General features: G+C 38.6%; 1 protein-coding gene and 1 long non-coding RNA gene across 2 annotated transcripts; one reads left to right on the top strand and one right to left on the bottom strand.

Moving 5' to 3' along the window:
• Positions 1-7,552: 7,552 nt before the first annotated feature.
• On the bottom strand, positions 7,553-8,032 carry LOC130472096 (agamous-like MADS-box protein AGL82). The gene has a single exon (XM_056842531.1). The coding sequence runs from the start codon at positions 8,030-8,032 to the stop codon at positions 7,553-7,555; it is 480 nt and encodes a 159-aa protein (XP_056698509.1).
• Positions 8,033-11,295: 3,263 nt separating this feature from the next.
• On the top strand, positions 11,296-18,437 carry LOC130471346 (uncharacterized). Its single transcript, XR_008932006.1, has 5 exons — positions 11,296-11,814; positions 13,110-13,481; positions 13,762-13,855; positions 13,944-14,003; positions 18,189-18,437. It is a non-coding gene; the product is annotated as an uncharacterized lncRNA (long non-coding RNA).
• The last annotated feature ends 1,173 nt before the right edge of the window (positions 18,438-19,610 follow it).

Below are 19,610 nucleotides of genomic sequence, written 5' to 3'. Positions count from 1 at the left end.
AAGAGATTATTCAAAATGCTGATCCTTTGACTCTCCCTCCCATTGAGCTGAAGGAAGAAGACTACCTGGATCCTGCCCTGCTGTCTTCCAGTACCAACCAGACGGATCATCAACAAGTTTGAAGGTGCGGGCAGTCATCACCGGTATCATCCTGTGGTTCATCTGGCGTTGCTGCTTTTAAAGATTAGTTTATTTTCTTAAACGCACTTTTGGTATCGGCTGTTTGTGGCACTTTTTGCCCTAGAATATTTTATGCTTGTTTTTGTAAACTTTACCTTGTGCCATTTTTAATCAGCTAACAAATGTCAGTTTTGGTGTTGGCTGTCGAATTTGTTTTATCAGATGGTGTTGCTCTTATACTTATGATATTGTGTTGTTTGTTTTATTTTTCTATTTTATGCTTGCCCTCATTTATGCAATTGTGCTGTTTGAATCTGGTACTTTACCTTGGTGATATATTTTTCTTTAATCACCCCGAGTCAGCAAGCTGATAGTAGCCTTGCTGACCTACTTTAAGGGTTTTGAATCACGATTTTTGATTATACAGCACCCCGAGTCAGCAAGGTGATAGTAGCCTTGCTGACCTACTTTAAGGGTTTGATTTGTATCACCCCGAGTCAGCAAGCTGATAGTAGCCTTGCTGACCTACTTTAAGGGTTTTGAATCACGATTTTTGATTATACATCACCCCGAGTCAGCAAGCTGATAGTAGCCTTGCTGACCTACTTTAAGGGTTTGATTCGTATCACCCCGAGTCAGCAAGCTGATAGTAGCCTTGCTGACCTACTTTAAGGGTTTTGAATCACGATTTTTGATTATACATCACCCCGAGTCAGCAAGCTGATAGTAGCCTTGCTGACCTACTTTAAGGGTTTGATTCGTATCACCCCGAGTCAGCAAGCTGATAGTAGCCTTGCTGACCTACTTTAAGGGTTTGAATCACGATTTTTGACTATACATTACCCCGAGTCAGCAAGCTGATAGTAGCCTTGCTGACCTACTTTAAGGGTTTGATTCGTATCACCCCGAGTCAGCAAGCTGATAGTAGCCTTGCTGACCTACTTTAAGGGTTTGAATCACGATTTTTGACTATACATTACCCCGAGTCAGCAAGCTGATAGTAGCCTTGCTGACCTACTTTAAGGGTTTGATTCGTATCACCCCGAGTCAGCAAGCTGATAGTAGCCTTGCTGACCTACTTTAAGGGTTTGAATCACGATTTTTGATTATACATTACCCCGAGTCAGCAAGCTGATAGTAGCCTTGCTGACCTACTTTAAGGGTTTGATTCTTCTGCTTTGAATTCCTCGACTTTCTTTCATTTCATGGACCATAACAGGCCTGGCTCAATCGGCCTTTTTGGGTTAGTGACTACACATAAAACTTTCTAAGGACGCTGGCGTTCCATGAATTTTTTAGCGCTGTTCCACCCATATCCATCAGCCTAAAAGCTCCTGGTACGATTTCTTCCCATATCTGATAAGGCCCCTCCCAGTTTGGGGTTAACTTTCCTTGGACCTTTGCCTTGCCTGTAGCTGCAGTTCTGCGGAGCACCAGGTCTCCTACTTCAAGCTGTCTGTGTTTTACTCTTTTGTTGTAGGCATTACTTATACGCTGCTTGTAAGCCGCCGATCTGATTTCTGCTCTGAGTCTGATCTCTGGTAGAAGATCCAGCTCCTGCTTTAACAGTTTACCGTTCTTGTCTTCTTCATAATGCTGGATCCTGAATGTAGGTAACCCTAGTTCTGCTGGTATCACTGCTTCTGATCCGAAACATAGACGGAATGGGCTCTCTCCCGTTGCTTCCTTAACGGTGGTTCTATTTCCCCAAAGTATCTCTGGAACAATATCGGCCCAACCAGCCTTATAGTCGTCTAGCTTCTTTCTCATTGCTGCCAGTATCTGCTTGTTGGCAGCTTCTGCCTGTCCATTGCTTTGGGGATGACAAACAGAAGAGTAGGCAAACTTAACCTTGTACATACTCAAGAAACTTTGAACTGGCGAGCAATTAAACTGTACCCCATGGTCCATCACGATTGCCATCGGTAATCCGAACCTGGTGATTATATTTTTCCATATGAACTTTTTGACCTGATTTGCAGTTATCTTTGCCACCGGTTCTGCTTCTATCCATTTGGTGAAATAATCGACTGCCACTATCAGAAATTTTCTTCCACCGGATGCCGTTGTGAATGGTCCCAGAATGTCCATTCCCCACTGGGCGAACGGTACTGGATTTAGGATTGGCATGAGATCGTTTGCAGGACGATTGATGACTGCTGAAAAAACTTGACATTTTTCACATTTCTTGACGTATTCTTGTGCGTCTGTTAGCATTGTCGGCCAGTAGTACCCTTGCCTTTGGCATTTTAGTGCAAGGGTTTTTCCTCCCTGATGATTTCCACACACTCCTTCATGTATTTCTTCTATCAGTCGTGCCGATTCGTATGCTGATATGCATCGTAAAAGAGGCAAGCTGAAACCCCGTTTGTAGAGTTGGCCTCTGATGATTACAAACCAGCATGAGTTCCTAATCAACCTTCTTGCTTCCGTTTTTTCTGTAGGCAGTGTTCCATCTCTCTTGTATGCCCACATGGTGTCATACCATTCAGGTTGGCTCGTGATTACCATGACCTCTTTCCCCAATACTTCAGTGCTCCTTCGATGCATGACTTCCATCATTACTGATTTTACCAGAGCACTTGAGCTGGCCAGTTTTGACAGGGAGTCTGCCAACATGTTCTCTGATCGGGGTACTAATTTTATTTTGAAGCTTTCCAACTGTGCCACTGACTGTTTAAGCTTTTCGGCGTATCGTTTCATGGATTCTTCCTTCGTTTCATATTCTCCTGAGAACTGGTTTGCTACCAGCTGTGAGTCGGTTGTGAGCATGAGCCTACGAGCACCAGCTGCCGTGCAGATCTGTATGCCAGCGATTGCGGCTTCGTATTCTGCCTCGTTGTTTGATGCTTGGAAAGAGAACTTAATAGCATACTCGAACTGGTTTCCTTCTGGTGAGGTAACTATTACCCCTGCTCCTGCCCCTGATTTGGTGACAGAGCCGTCTACTGCTACTTCCCATTTTCCTTCCTTTATTTCCTCCTCCTGGTATGATGCTTCGACTATGAAGTCAGACAGTGCTTGGGCTTTTATAGCCATTCTGGGCCGATACTCCATGTGAAACTCTGATAGTTCAATCGCCCATTTTAGGAGTCTACCTGATGTGTCCATTTTTTGCATTGCTTTTTCCAGTGGGTAGTTTGTGAGGACTTGGATTCCGTGTGCATCAAAGTAAGGTCTCAGCTTTCTGGCTGCAATCAGTACTGCCAACCCCAACTTTTCTATCAAGGAGTACCTCGTTTCTGCTTCTTGCAGGATGTGGCTGACAAAGTACACCGGTATCTGTGTTTTATCTTTCTCTATGATCAGCACTGCTGCTACTGTGTGCTGAGAAGCAGATATGTATAGCTGCAGCGTGTCTCCTTCCTCTGGTCGAGCTATTGTGGGTAAGACTTGCAGGTGCCGTTTTACTGCCTCAAAAGCTGCTTTTTCTGTTTCTCCCCACTTGAATTTCTTGTTTTTCTTTAACACGTTGAAAAAGGGCAACGACCTATCTGCTGATTTGCTAATGAACCGGGTCAATGCGGCCATTCTTCCTGTTAACTTTTGCACGTCTTTTATGCAACCGGGTTCTGGTAGATTCATAATTGCATCTACCTTATCTGGATTGGCATCGATTCCCCTTTCGCTTACTAGGAAACCCAGGAACTTTCCTGATCGGACCCCGAATACACATTTCTTGGGGTTTAACTTCATCCTGAACCTCCTCAGAGTTTCGAAAGTTTCTCTCAAGTCGTCGATGTGGTCGCTGGCCAATCGGCTTTTAACTATTGAGTCATCCACATATACCTCTATGTTCCTCCCTTTCTGGGAAGCAAATACCCTATCCACCAACTTCTGGTAGGTTGCTCCTGCATTCTTCAGCCCAAATGGCATAGCCTTATAGCTGTATACCCCTGAATCTGTGATGAAGGCGGCCTTCTTTCTATCGGCCTTACACAAGCTGACTTGGTGATACCCTGAAAAGGCATCCAGGAAACTCAAAAGAGCGTGGCCACTTGTTGAATCTACTAGTCTATCGATTCGTGGCAATGGATAGCAGTCCTTGGGGCATGCCCCATTCAGATTGGTAAAATCTACGCACATTCGCCAACTGCCATTTGACTTTTTTACCATGACCACGTTGGCCAACCATTCGGGGTAGTCACAAACTTCTATGAACCCTGCTTCCAGCAATTTTTCCACTTCTTCTTTTATTGCAGCATTTTTTTCATTGGAGAAATTTCTCTTCTTTTGCTTTACCGGCCTGACTGACTTGTCTACATTCAGACGATGCACTATAATGTCTGGGCTGATACCGGGCATTTCATCTGCAGAGAAGGCAAAGACGTCTGCATGTTCTCGTAACAGGCCGATAAGATTGACCTGCTGATCTGCCTCCATATCGGCACCTATTCGTACCGTTCTTTCTGGAACTCCTTCTACCAATTCAATTTCCCGAGTTTCTCCATCTGCAGCCGGCCTTGGGATGCAAACCGGCCTTTCATCAAAATTTTCCATGCTCAGATCCCCTCTCTTTCTTTTGGTTGGCATGTTTGCTTCTCGGGCAAGGTTGGTTTTCGGCACCATCCTTCCTGGTGCCTTTATCGCTGTCAGATAACACGATCTGGCAGTCTCCTGACTGCCATGTACCCTTTCTGTTCTTTCCAGATTTGAGAGATATATCATGGTCAAATGATACGTGGACACCACCGCCTGTGCGTCATGAATAAATGGTCGACCAATTATTACGTTATACGCTGCTGGTACTTTTATCACCAAAAAGTCGACCATTAAGTCCCTGGCTGATAATCCTCTGCCCACTTGAACCGGTAAACGGATACTGCCTTCTGGGTAGACGCTGGCCCCAGAGAATCCGATAACGGGATAGCTCACCCTTGCTAACTCTCCGTGATCTATGTTCAGCTGGGTGAAAGCTTCCCAAAATATGATGTTCGCAGAGCTGCCTCCATCAATCAGGCATCTCTTGACGGGGAAGTTTGCTATCTCGAGTTCCAGTACCAGCGGGTCATCATGGGGATATATAATGCCGCGGCAATCGTCCGAAGTGAACGTGATGACCGGTAGGGGGGTTGGTTCCGGCCATTTCCTTGCGCTATGGTAACTCACCAGGTGCCTGTGCTCCTCTAGATTTCTTATCGCCCCGCTAACTGTACCTCCATGCACGGGCCCTCCAGAGATCACCCAGACAGTGGGTCTTTTTCCCCTATCGGCCCCATCTTTGCCTGTTTCCGGTAATGACCGGATTTCTTGCCGGGATGGTGGTGCCTGTTCAATCCTACCAGTGGGCTGTGAATACCCCGGCTGAGTAGGTGTATATGGGGCATGACTATGCGAACTGCCCTGTCTATTATTTTCTCCCTGGCCTTCCTGTCGAACCCTGTACTGGGATAGGTATCCCCTTCTTACCAGCTCTTCGATGTTATCCTTGAGCTCTTTACAATGCTCCGTGTAATGACCATGATCATTATGAAAAGCACAAAAGTTCTTATTGTTACCTGGGGCATCCATCGGTAACGGTTTTCTCCACGCTGCCGATTTATTTACTGCGTAGATAGTAGCTCTGGCGGTGTTCAGGGGAGTGTACACCTGATAAGCCCCTACCGGCTGTTGTCTATTCGGATACCCCCCTTTTTGCTGATGGCCCTCCTTTCTACTGTTATCTTTCCGGTAATTGTGTTGCTGTATGGGAACATGATCCTTCCTGGCCGATTGTACTGCCTGATTTCCCCCCATGGGTGATATTAGCATCAGCTCATCACTTCTGATATACTCATTTGCTTTTCTCAAGGCCTCCCCCAGCGAGGTAAATGATTTTCTTCCCAGGTACCTTTTGAACTCGCATTCTTGCATCCCTCTCAACAGAGCCAAGACGGCTATTTCTTGCTGTAAATCTGGTATGGTGATGGATTCGTTGTTAAACCGGGTAAGGTACTCTCTCAGCGGTTCTTTCGGCCTTTGTAAGATTGATATCAGCTCTCCAGATGTTTTCTTTCGTTCAACCTTGCTAATGAATCGCCTCACAAAGTCCTCTTGTATCTGCCGAAAACTGAATATCGATCCAGCCGGCAACTTCTTATACCAGTCGGCTGCCACCCCTGATAATGTGGTTTGGAACACTTTGCACCACATGGCATCTGAGTCAGAATACAGCATCATGTGTTGTTCGAAAGCGGTGGAATGATTTTCGGGGTCTGTGGTTCCGTTGTATTTGCACGTCGGCATCTTTACTTTGTCCATAGGCTGTTCCAGTATACCCCTGCATAGTGGGGAGTCTTTGGGGTGTATGGTTCGCCTCATCGGCTCCTGATGAGGTAGATATCCTTCATATCTATTCCAACCCGGCTGTAGAGACTGTACGATGTACTCCTCGTGGTACGGTGTCGATTCCCTACCAGCAGGAACCGACCCTTCTTGTTCTGACACCGACTATCGGCGTCCAGTGGACCTTTCTCTGCGCCGAGAGCTATGCCTTTTTCTTCTACCCGGATTTTCACTGTGTACAAGTATTGGTTCAGGTTGTGCTGGCAGTACCACTTCATGCTCTAGGGTTTCGTAGAGATTTCTAACCGGCATCGCACCCGGGCGACTGCCGGTAACCACGATCTGATTTCCCTCTGTCCTCCTTGAGGACAGTTCAGCCATTGCCTTCATGACGGCCGAAGCCGTCAGCAGCTGTTGTGGTGTGAACCTTTGGGACAACGCCGAGATGTTGCTCTGAATCTGTGGGGGGGGGGGATGGGGAATCCTGTGCCCTTTCTTCCATGGACGTTTCGTCCTCTATGATCACGTCGTTCGGATCTTCAAAATCTGGGGGGGGGGGCAATGCTTATCTGTGACTTGAGTGCTTTTGGGGGAGGATTGGTAAGTGGTGTGACTTGGCTGGTTGAGACAGGTAAGAGAGAAGGTTTGACTGCGGTGGGTTGTGCTACTGGTGTTGGTGTGATCACTGCTGATTGTGGGAGATTGTTGTTTTTTCTAGGTTTTTTGTTGTTGGTATCCATGATGGCTGATTTACTTGACAAGATTGGGAAGTCCCCTCCTTCTAGCGCCAATTGTTCCGGTAAGATTTGGGAACGGTTGGAGATGTCTTGCTGGTCGAGTATTGCTGTTATCCTGATGATATCCTGCGCAGATAACAAAGATGAACTAGCCTCGAGGGTGATTCGAGGATCCCCCTCCGATGCTAAAGTCAGGTATGATGAGTAATAAGTATTTTGGGTTTAGTGGAAATGATTGTGTTTGCGTACCTTTTTGTCATAAATGAAGCCCATATATATAGGCGCGGGTCGGACGTACGGTCAAATGGGTCCTACCCGATTGATAGCGACCCGTTGACCTCTTGGTTTGGTCACATGCCTCCTCCCTACCGGCTTTTAAGAGATGCTGGTAGGGAATAATAATTGCCGTTAAGGCTTATTTGCTTTTATCCTTAACGGCTTGGCGATGGCTGGTAGCACACCCGTACAGTATTAATCTTAGCATTCACAACATTAATCTTAGTTTCCAAAGAAGAAACCAAACCCACTAATTCCTGTACTGAGAAACTATCAAATTTGTCACTCCATATGGGATAATTGTCACCCTTATTCAGTACTGGTAGTACTGCATCATCTTTATTGTTGCGAAAACAGGGGATCATATTTGTAGCTCTTTTTCGACGTTCCTTGATACTCGTCTTCTCGTTCTCGAACCTCTTAAGTATGTTGATTAGGTTATCTGAATCCTTAGGCCAAATTGATGGAGGATCACCATTCTTCGGTCCGAAGATTATTACAGCAACTTCGTTATTACACAGAGTTGAAAGCTCGAACGCCTTCTTCAAGATCCCATCTTTTCTTTGCTTGAAAACTTTTATTAGGGTTTTCTGGGTTTGTAACAACTGTGTCGTATCTACTTTCCTTCGTCCCATCTTTTCGTTGATCAATCGTCCTGATTAACAATCAACAGGATATAATGTCAACAAAAACATACAATTAATCACTAATATAATACGAATTAAGTAACACAAACAGTTGCCTACAATGTCACAGGAAAAAAATTTTGATCTTTGATCTTGCCTATGTAAAATAAAAAGCAGAAATAAACCCTAATTCAAAATTAACTAATGAAACAACCAAAATTTACCTAACAGGATCGAAGGAGATAATCTGAATTTGATTACTGCAAAAGTGATTGATCGAGTTTAATCGCTTCCTTGATTATACACTTCTGGAAATTGATGTCTGAATATTACGGAGTAGTTCATTTAAGGACATAAATTGTTAAAAGGAGGGGTATAATTGGAAAGAAAAATTATGACAAAACATATTGCCTTAATCGGCTTTTTTATATAGGTAAGACATGATTTCACTATCCAATAACTTGTCATTGACAACCTCAGTCTAGCTCAATGATAGGACTAGGGGTGTCAAATCGGATCAACGGATCGGGTTTGGGTCGGACTCATCGGATTCGGGTTTAAACGGATCGGATTGGAACGGATTAATTTGGCTAACGGGTCGGATCGGATCGGATTGAAAACTTAACGGACCGGATCGGATCGGATTTTTTATTCACGGATTCATATCGGATCGGGTTGTAAACGGGTCGGATTGTAGTCGGTTTAGGCCGGGTCGGATCGGATTGGAATATGACGGATTGTTAACGGGTTTAGTCGGACTATAACGGGTTCGGGTTCATGTCAGGCGGATTCATATCGGATCGGATTCATATCGGGTCGGATTCATTTCGGATCGGATTCATTTCGGATCGGATTCGTATCGGATCGGATTCATATCGGATCGGATTAATCGGTAACAGACTAAAACGGGTCGGATTGAAACAAATTTAGCCTGGTTACGTTGGATTCAATTTTATATTGGTTCGGGTAATTATCAGATCGGGTTATTTGGTATCGAGTTGGAATTTGGGTCAGTTCGGTTCCAAATTATATATAATATTGAATTATTGGTGGCTTACTTAGGGACGAAAACGATAACTAACTTTTAAAAGTAATAAGAATTTAAGATCAGTAATATAAGTTATTGAGTATATTGTATAACTTGGTTTAATACTACCTCCATTCCTGAAAGTTCTTGGTTTAATACTACATAATTATATAACTATATGGTTATCAAACGATAATTACAAAGTAAATAACTGTATAAGCTATACTTTTTTTATAAGATTATAAGTTTACAAATATATAATTCTATATTTCTATCACATTATAAATATAGAGTCAAGTAAGTTTATAATGTTTACAAGTTTAACAATATTAATTCTATAATACTGTAAGTCCGTAACATAACCTCTATAACACTGTAACGAATTAACGATTATAATTTATAACGATTAGTAATGATTACTCTAACAAAACTAATAACTGATAGTGATGATCATATATAGTTTTAAACTTTTAACTAAAACAACACAAGAATGTAACTATAAGGATATACATCTGTAATCGTTTAAGGAACGAGTAATTGTACAACACTATATGACTACTATGTAAGGCTATCAGTCTATCACTATATAATTATGTAACTTTATGCCGTTATAAGTTTATAAATATCTAGTTCTATAAGACTATGTGTCTATGTTTATAAGTCTAAACTATTCAATAATACACCTCTATTGAAAATATAACTTTTAATAACAATAAAATAAGTTTAAATGACAACACGATCAATTACTTATTTGGGTTATAAATAAAATTAAGTGAATATGAATCACAAATTAAACCATAACCATAATAACATATCATGAATTGGATTATATCATTAGACATATTGATTATTACTAGTACTCCGCATACAAGTACTTAACATAAGTAGCTAATTAGAACTGATAATGTTTTATTGAGACAACATAGACATTAAGGTATGAACGATAAAACTACGATACTGTATTTTTTTTAGTCAACATATATGTAACCAAACATGACCTGACAATATCTCTAGTGTTACTCCATCAAAATATTCTATTAGGTGTATCTCCGTTATATAAGTACATTATAAAATAAGGACAATACGAGACTTCACAAGTATCAGGTGTATATAAGTATAAAGCCAACAATAACTTATTGTACCAATTTATCAATACTTTATTAGCTCAAACAAGCTATTAAGCAATAAAGCCTATTATATATAACTTATTGAAGACAAACATACAAGATAGATAATTAGTTTAAACAAAGTAATGTTTAGATACTTGGTTAAAAAATGTGCGACTTAAGAGTCAAATACACCATAAACCCTTGTGATTTATGATTAATTATTTATTATTTACTATTTATTATTTACTATTTATTATTTACTATTCATTCAGTTCAATTCAGTTCAGTTCAGTTCAGCTCCATTAAGTTCAGTTCAGTTCAGTTCAATTCAGCTCCATTCTATGCAGTTCAGTTCAGCCAAATAAAGTCCAGAAGAACAGGGCTTTATAAGCGACAAGATCACAAGATATCATACTAAAGCAATTGAATTCGAACTCGACAATTATATATATATATATATATATATATATATATGTATATATATAAGAATCCATATATAAAACATCAGTCAATCATAGCCATCGATTAAAAAAGATCTACGTCTTAATCATCGCGTACACACCACACACGGATCACCATCTCAACCATCCAATAATACTACAATCAACAGCCCACAAAGTCTCCCTAGTCCCTTCCCCTTACAAAAACCCCATTCTCTTCAAGCTATCTTCCCTTATTTTCACCTCATATGGAGCACTTTTTCTGTAAATTAGAACACTATCACGAGATTTCTGAAATTCTTTTCTACCATCACTAACAGAAACACATAGCATCCATCATTGTATCCATCCTCTCATTTCGAAATATAGAAAAGAGAGGAGAGACAAAATCAAACCGGTAACCAAATCTGGAATTGCCGCACCAAGAACCGGGTGGGTGACTCAGAATTTTGGGCTTCCTCTAATTACCGCACCAACAACAACAACCCACCCACAATCGGAGATGGGTCGGCGACGAAGCAGCGTGACGCCAAGCAGAGGAGAAAATCGGGTGGGTTACCCGGATTTTTGGGCTTCCTCTACTTTCAATTCGTAAGAGATTAAATCACACTAGTAGAAAAAACCCCTGTTGCAGCCCCCTTGTTGCAGCGTACATGTATAAATACGCTTCAACAACCAGTCGGTCAACGCGGGTCAAACCCTTTAAAGGGTTATCGCAGCGTACATTTTAGTTGTTCGCAGCAAATGTGTTTGTTGCAGCGTACAAAATAAAAGCCCGCAGCAACAACCCGACTTTGTTGCAGCGTACATGTTATTGCCCGCTGCAACAAGTCCGCGTTTCAAAAAAATTTACTTTCCTATGCAACAAACCGCGCTCAAACGAGCGGGCTCAAACGTACGTTGTTCTTTCTCTGCTCCAAGATTTTTCCCTTAAACAAATATCCAAACAAACCGTCGAACTCAGCCGTCGAACTCAGCCCTGCGTCGCCGTCGAACTCAGCCCTACGTCGCCGTCGAACCCAAGCGTTGCTCAGCCCTGCGTCGCTGTCTTCGCCGGTGTGTGGTGTTCTAGCCTCATCTCCCCCATCCCGTTCAATTCTCGCGCGGCCTGTCACTGAAAGGTTATATTCTTGGTCGGCCGGGGGTTCAGCATTTCCCCGTCGCGTCGTGGTTCCGGTGGTTGCTCGGCGTCGTGGTTCCGGTGGTTTTGCTATGGTGTGTTCAATTTTTATTTTCGTTTTTTATTTTCGTTTTCAGATTAGGGTTCAATTTTAGTTTTTGATTTTCGTTTTGATTATTGTTTTTGATTTTCGTTTTTGATTTTCGTTTTGATTTTCGTTTTGATTTTCGTTTTTGATTTTTGTTTTGATTTTCGTTTTGATTTTCGTTTTGATTTTCGTTTAAGGGAAAAAGCTCTGAGCTTCTTAGTGTAATCCTTTTCTCTATCCTTCAATTTAATTACCATTATGTTTTATTATTAGGTTTAATTTAGGGTATTCCTAATATGATCGATTTCTGCTTCTATTTTTATAAATTTGCTTCAATTCATCATGTTGAATCGCATGTTTGACGCTCTAATTAAGCTAAAATCCATCTTGCTAATAATTTATGGTCTGTAAATATGACTATATTGGTTATTTGGGGATTACCCTTGAACATTTGTTTGCAATAGATGTTAGATGACCCTTTTTCTTGTTTTTTTTTTTTGGGATTAACCTAGAATTTTGTTTGTTTTGTCATAAACTATGCTCATTATGCAACATTAATCTGGAGACAAATGGGTTTTGTGAATACCAATTAGCTCACATTAGCTTTCGTTGTGTTTTCAATTGCATTCCGTTACTCTGTAGATTAATTGGTGTCAAGCTTCAAGCTTATGAAGTGATTTTTTAGCAGAAAACCTAAGGAATGTCATTGTGTAATTTTACGGTGTTGGTTGGTTGATTTCTTGTGGGTTTTTTGTACTTGTTCTACAATTGATTTGACGTTTTTAGGTTCCAAAGGCTCAGGTTTTTGAGAGGTTTGAGCTTGGGAATGGATATTTGGAGAATAATTTATGAGAGATTAAGAAAACAACAATCACCCTTCTAGCACGGTTCTGTGGTGAATAATAGGGTGAAAGGAGGCAGGTGCCATGTGTTATTTTATTCTTCTAGCCTTTGTTTTCAGGAAATAAACCACCAGGAGTTCAGGTCTAATCTCAGGCCTTAAGGAACATTTTGATATGTCGGTGATCAATGTATTTTACTCCGTACTTGTTACCTTTTTGTAATGTTCTTCGTAGGATATCTGTGTTTTTCTGTAATGTTCTTCGTGATAGCAGTTGTTCTCATAGAGTGATAAATACTGATAAAGATGCGAGTGTCCAGTTTCTTGCTTTATTCAGCATATCAGCTTCCTCTCCAACTTTTTTTCTTGTTCATACAAAAAGGGATAGCAGAAGTGAAATTGTATATGCATGCTCATTTGGCTGGTTTCTTGAATCAACACATTGCTGTATGTTGATGCAGGTCCAAGACGAGCTTGTTTCTTCCATTAAAGATGCAGCGGAAGGACTTTTTCACCTAAAACGTGCCCGGCTGTTACGTGAAGTTGATTCAGCTGTGCAGGACTCTATATATTCCCATAAAGACGCTGCGGTCGAGCTTATAAATCCAGCAAAGTTGGGTGGTTCCCAACTTCCGTGCGAAGACTTAGAGGTAGAACCATTAGATTCTACTAATGTTGAGGCAGAAATATTGGGAGACCCAAGTTATTTTATTGGATCAAAATGTAGATTCCGCCACACCGATGGGCGTTGGTATAATGGTCAAATTGTTCAGTTGGATGGTTCTTCTTCCGCCAGAGTTTCTTTCCTCAATCCAACGTCAGAGAAGATGATGGTGAGTTCCTTGTAATCTAAAGCTGGCCCCTGTTGTTATACTCCCCACCACCACAACATTATAGTTACTCAATACTTTGTAGGTCTGTATTTGTTGTTTTGTACTTGCTTGTCTTATTATAGCTATATATAGGTAATGGCAGAGTATTTAAATAAGATGCCTTGTAGGAGGTGCTGTCATTCTTTGGCAAGATGGTTTTTATCTGTTTGTTCTTCCTCGAAGTGGAAGGAAACCCTATCTGTGGTTTGAAACTTAAAGTAGTATTATTGTTCTGCTTTAGCAAAATGTAGACCCCTGAGTTCAAGCTAGTGGGGATAGGGCAGAAGCAATGTCATTATCATTCGAGTGACAGATCGAAGGAGACTGATCATAAGGTTAGAAGTTGTTCACTCTTCTCTTTTCATGCTATTTGACATCTTGTAGCTTCATTTTTGTAACATCTTTAAAGATTTATTATTATAGACTCTACGAAGGCTTGCTCAGAACTGTGAGGCAGCAAGGAAAAGCCGGTTGAGGAAAAAAGTAAGACATCTAATTTTGTTTCTTGCATGTACTTTGGTGTTGGTTAATTATTTAATTTGTTTTCTCATTTAATTAATTAATGGAATTAGCTGAAGAAGGATTCCATGTGGGGAAAAAATAAGTCATAAAGCTAATATGAAAATCGGCTAAGTTTCTACTTGTTTTTATTTTTTGGTCTTTAACATGCTCTTGTATTATCTTTCTTTTTCTTTCCCTCCCTTTTTCTTTTTTGGAAATAGGCATAGGTTGTTCTTGGATTTGGGTGGAAATAGGCATATGATTAGTTGTAACTTTCCAAGACTCAATCCAATCTATTTATGTACATTTGAGACTTGTTTGGCTATATAGGTCATATTTAGGCTAAAATGACATTTTCGCTCCCAACTTTGAACTAATGAACCTAAGAACTCATTTCAAACTTACTACATGATTTATATGATTAGCTTTAACTTTCCAAGACTCAATCCAATCTATTTATGCACATTTGAGACTTGTTTGGCCATTATAGGTCATAATTAGGCTAAAATGACATTTTTCGCTCCCAACTTTGAACTAACGAACCTAATGACTCATTTTATTCTTATTACATGATTAATATGCATAATATTAACTTTATAAAACTCATTCTAATCTATGTATGCACATTTGAGACTTTGGTCGTTATAGGTCATAGTTAGGCTAAAATAAGTCATTTTCGCTCCCAATTCATAACTAGATAACCTAAGGATTCATTTCAAACTTATTACATGATTAATATGATTAGTTTTAAATTTCCAACACTCGTTCCAATCTATCTCTGCACATTCGAGACTTCTTTTTCCGTTATAGGTCATATATAGGCTAAAATGTCACTAACGAACCTAAGGACTCATTTTAAACTTACTAAATGTTTTATATGCTTAGTTTTGACTTTCTAGAACTCATTCCAATCCATTTACGCATATTTAAGGCTCATTGTGTCGTTATAGGTCATATTTAGGCTAAAGTGCCATTTTCGCTCCCAACTTTGAACTTAAGAACCTAATGACTCATTTTAAACTTATTATATGATTAATATGTTTAGTTTTAAGTTTCTAAGACTTATTCTAATCTGTTTATGCACATTTAATGCTTGTTTGATAGTTATAGGTCATATTTAGGCTAAAATGAGGCATTTTCGCTCCTAACTTTAAAATAAAGAACCTAAGCACTCATTTTAAACTTAATACATGTTTAATATGCATAATTTTAACTTTATAAGACTCGTTCCAATCTATTTATGCACCTTTAAGGCTCATTAGGTCGTTGTAGGTCATATTTAGGCTAAAATGACATTTTCGCTCCCAACTTTGAACTTAAGAACCTAATGACTCATTTTAAACTTATTATATGATTAATATGCTTAGTTTTAAGTTTCTAAGACTTATTCTAATTTGTTTATGCACATTTAATGCTTGTTTGATAGTTATAGGTCATATTTAGGCTAAAATGAGGCATTTTCGCTCCTAACTTTGAACTAAAGAACCTAAGGACTCATTTTAAACTTATTACATGATTAATATGCTTAGTTTTAAGTTTCTAAGACTTATTCTAATCTATTTATGCACATTTAATGTTTGTTTTATCGTTATAGGTCATATTTAGGCTAAAATGAGGCATTTGCGCTCCTAACTTTGAACTAAAGAACCTAAGGACTCATTTTAAACTTATTACATGATTAATATGCTTAGTTTTAAGTTTCTAAGACTTATTCTAACTACTTATACACATTTAAGGCTTGTTTGGTCGTTATCGGACATATTTAGGCTAAAATAACATTTTCGCTCCAAACTTTGAACTAAAGAACCTAAGGACTCATTTTAAACTTACTAAATGTTTTATATTCTTAGTTTTGACTTTCTAGAACTCATTCCAATCCATTTATGCATATTTAAGGCTCATTGTGTAGTTATAGGTCATATTTAGGCTAAAGTGCCATTTTCGCTCCCAACTTTGAACTTAAGAACCTAATGACTCATTTTAAACTTATTATATGATTAATATGCTTAGTTTTAAGTTTCTAAGACTTATTCTAATCTGTTTATGCACATTTAATGCTTGTTTGATAGTTATAGGTCATATTTAGGCTAAAATGAGGCATTTTCGCTCCTAACTTTAAAATAAAGAACCTAAGCACTCATTTTAAACTTAATACATGTTTAATATGCATAATTATAACTTTATAAGACTCGTTCCAATCTATTTATGCACCTTTAAGGCTCATTAGGTCGTTGTAGGTCATATTTAGGCTAAAATGACATTTTCGCTCCCAACTATGAACCAAAGAACCTAAGGACTCATTTTAAACTTACTAAATGTTTTATATGCTTATTTTTAACTTTCTAGTACTCATTCCAATCCATTTATGCACATTTAAGGCTCATTGTGTCGTTATAGGTCATATTTAGGCTAAAATGACATTTTCGCTACAAATTTGAACTTAAGAACCTAATGACTCATTTTAAACTTATTATATGATAAATATGCTTAGTTTTAAGTTTCTAAGACTTATTCTAATCTGTTTATGCACATTTAATGCTTGTTTGATAGTTATAGGTCATATTTAGGCTAAAATGAGGCATTTTCGCTCCTAACTTTAAAATAAAGAACCTAAGCACTCATTTTAAACTTAATACATGTTTAATATGCATAATTATAACTTTATAAGACTCGTTCCAATCTATTTATGCACCTTTAAGGCTCATTAGGTCGTTGTAGGTCATATTTAGGCTAAAATGACATTTTCGCTCCCAACTATGAACCAAAGAACCTAAGGACTCATTTTAAACTTACTAAATGTTTTATATGCTTATTTTTAACTTTCTAGTACTCATTCCAATCCATTTATGCACATTTAAGGCTCATTGTGTCGTTATAGGTCATATTTAGGCTAAAATGACATTTTCGCTACAAATTTGAACTTAAGAACCTAATGACTCATTTTAAACTTATTATATGATAAATATGCTTAGTTTTAAGTTTCTAAGACTTATTCTAATCTGTTTATGCACATTTAATGCTTGTTTGATAGTTATAGGTCATATTTAGGCTAAAATGAGGCATTTTCGCTCATAACTTTAAAATAAAGAACATAAGCACTCATTTTTAACTTAATACATGTTTAATATGCATAATTATAACTTTATAAGACTCGTTCCAATCTATTTATGCACCTTTAAGGCTCATTAGGTCGTTGTAGGTCATATTTAGGCTAAAATGACATTTTCGCTCCCAACTATGAACCAAAGAACCTAAGGACTCATTTTAAACTTACTAAATGTTTTATATGCTTATTTTTAACTTTCTAGTACTCATTCCAATCCATTTATGCACATTTAAGGCTCATTGTGTCGTTATAGGTCATATTTAGGCTAAAATGACATTTTCGCTCCCAACTTTGAACTTAAGAACCTAATGACTCATTTTAAACTTATTATATGATAAATATGCTTAGTTTAAGTTTCTAAGACTTATTCTAATATGTTTATGCACATTTAATGCTTGTTTGATAGTTATAGGTCATATTTAGGCTAAAATGAGGCATTTTCGCTCCTAACTTTAAAATAAAGAACCTAAGCACGCATTTTAAACTTAATACATGTTTAATATGCATAATTTTAACTTTATAAGACTCGTTCCATTCCATTTATGCATATTTAAGGCTCATTGTGTCGTTTTAGGTCATATTTAGGCTAAAATGACATTTTCGCTCCCAACTTTGAACTTAAGAACCTAAGGACTCATTTTTAAATTATTATATGATTAATAAGCTTAGTTTTGAGTTTCTAGCACTTATTCTAATCTACTTATACCCATTTAATGCTTGTTTGATCGTTATAGGTCATATCTAGGCTAAAATAAGGCATTTTCGCTCCCAACTTTAAAATAAAGAACCTAAGGACTCATTTAAAACTTATTACATGTTTAATATGCATAATTTTAACGATCTAAGACTCGTTCCAATCTATTTATGCACCTATAGACTCATTGGGTCGTTATAGGTCATATTTAGGCTAAAATGACATTTTCGCTCCCAACTTTGAACTAAAGAACCTAAGGACTCATTTTAGACTATTAGGACATTGTCATTAGTTTCTTGAATGTTAAAATGTGATATTTAATTTGTATTTAATCTAATGTTTAATTTAAATTTCTGTTTTTGTAAAGGTCTACACTCCGAGGATTGCGCCTTATGCGAGGAATTTGATGTGGTTCGTGAGCAATGGGCTAAGTTTTTTACCAACAAGTATTTATTATTGGCTTTAGCGCGCTTGATCGAGTTGGTTTAGTTGTTATAGAATAAATTTTATATTAAAATGTATGTTTATGTTGAAATTGGAACATATATTTAAATGTAATATGTGCACTTTGGTTTTGGGATATATAGTATACAAAACTCCAGTTGTTGTTTTTATATTTGTTATACAGGTTGCGTTATTCTATTATTGTTTTGACAGGTTTCTATATTTAGTGCAAGGCACTCTAGGTATCCCTAAACAAAATTAGAATTTTCCCGCCAAAAGTGCTTTTTTGCAGCGTACATATATGTTGTACGCTGCAACAAGGGAAAAAAATTTCGCAAAAATTCAGACTTGTTGCAGCGTACAAATAAATGTACGCTGCAAAAAATTGAGTAATTCAGACTTGTTGCAGCGTACAAATAAATGTACGCTGCAAAAAGTTGGGTCTGTTGCAGCGGGCTTTTATATGTACGCTGCAACAAGTCCAAAATTTTGCCAATTTTTTGGCACTTGTTGCAGCGTACATCTAAAAGCCCGCTGCAACAAATCACTTTTTGCAGCGAACATGTACGCTGCAACAAGTTCAGACTTGTTGCAGGCCCCCCAGTTGCAGCATACGATGTACGCTGCAACAGGGGTCTAAAAGCCCGCTGCAATAAGGGTTTTTTCTACTAGTGATCAAGTATTCTTTTGATGAATTTGATGAGGAAGAGTAGCAATTTTAGTGGTGTTTCCTAGGGAAAAGAAAGGCGGTGGTGGCTCAAACCCACCGAAATAGAACAGAAGGAACTTCCTCCTTATTTTTTTGAGTTATTAAGCTTAAGAATTAATCCAAGGGAGAAGATAGGTTGGCAACATCCAAGGGCTAGAAATGCTGGCATTTTCTCATAATGACACATAGTGTCATCTAAACTATTGCTGATATGATTATTATACACCATAATTATCAATGCTCAGTACTAATTTTTATGAAACCATGATTTAAAATACAATTTAGATATTAAACTTATTGCATACTTATTTTAAAACAGCTTCAAAGTCTAGACTAACAAAATTCTAGCAACGGAAACTAGTTTGGATTAAACGTGTCATGGCCTCATGGGTTGGAATTGGTTCGAATTAAACGGATCACGGATTAAAAACAGATCGGATTAAAAACGGATCGGATTAAAAATGGATCGGATTAAACGGGTCACGGGTTGAAACGGGTCGGATTAAACGGGTCACGGATTAAAAACGGATCGGATTAAACGGATATTCCTCGGGTTGGAACGGATTCGGATTGAAACGGATCGGATCATAAACGGGTTTCGGATCGCTTCGGATCGGATTAAATGGATTCGGATTG

This window comes from Spinacia oleracea, chromosome 4 (genome assembly GCF_020520425.1).
Source record: "Spinacia oleracea cultivar Varoflay chromosome 4, BTI_SOV_V1, whole genome shotgun sequence".
Lineage (NCBI taxonomy): Eukaryota > Viridiplantae > Streptophyta > Magnoliopsida > Caryophyllales > Amaranthaceae > Spinacia > Spinacia oleracea.
The sequence above is the reverse complement of the archived record's forward strand: the minus strand, read 5'-3'. Positions and strand labels throughout refer to the sequence as shown.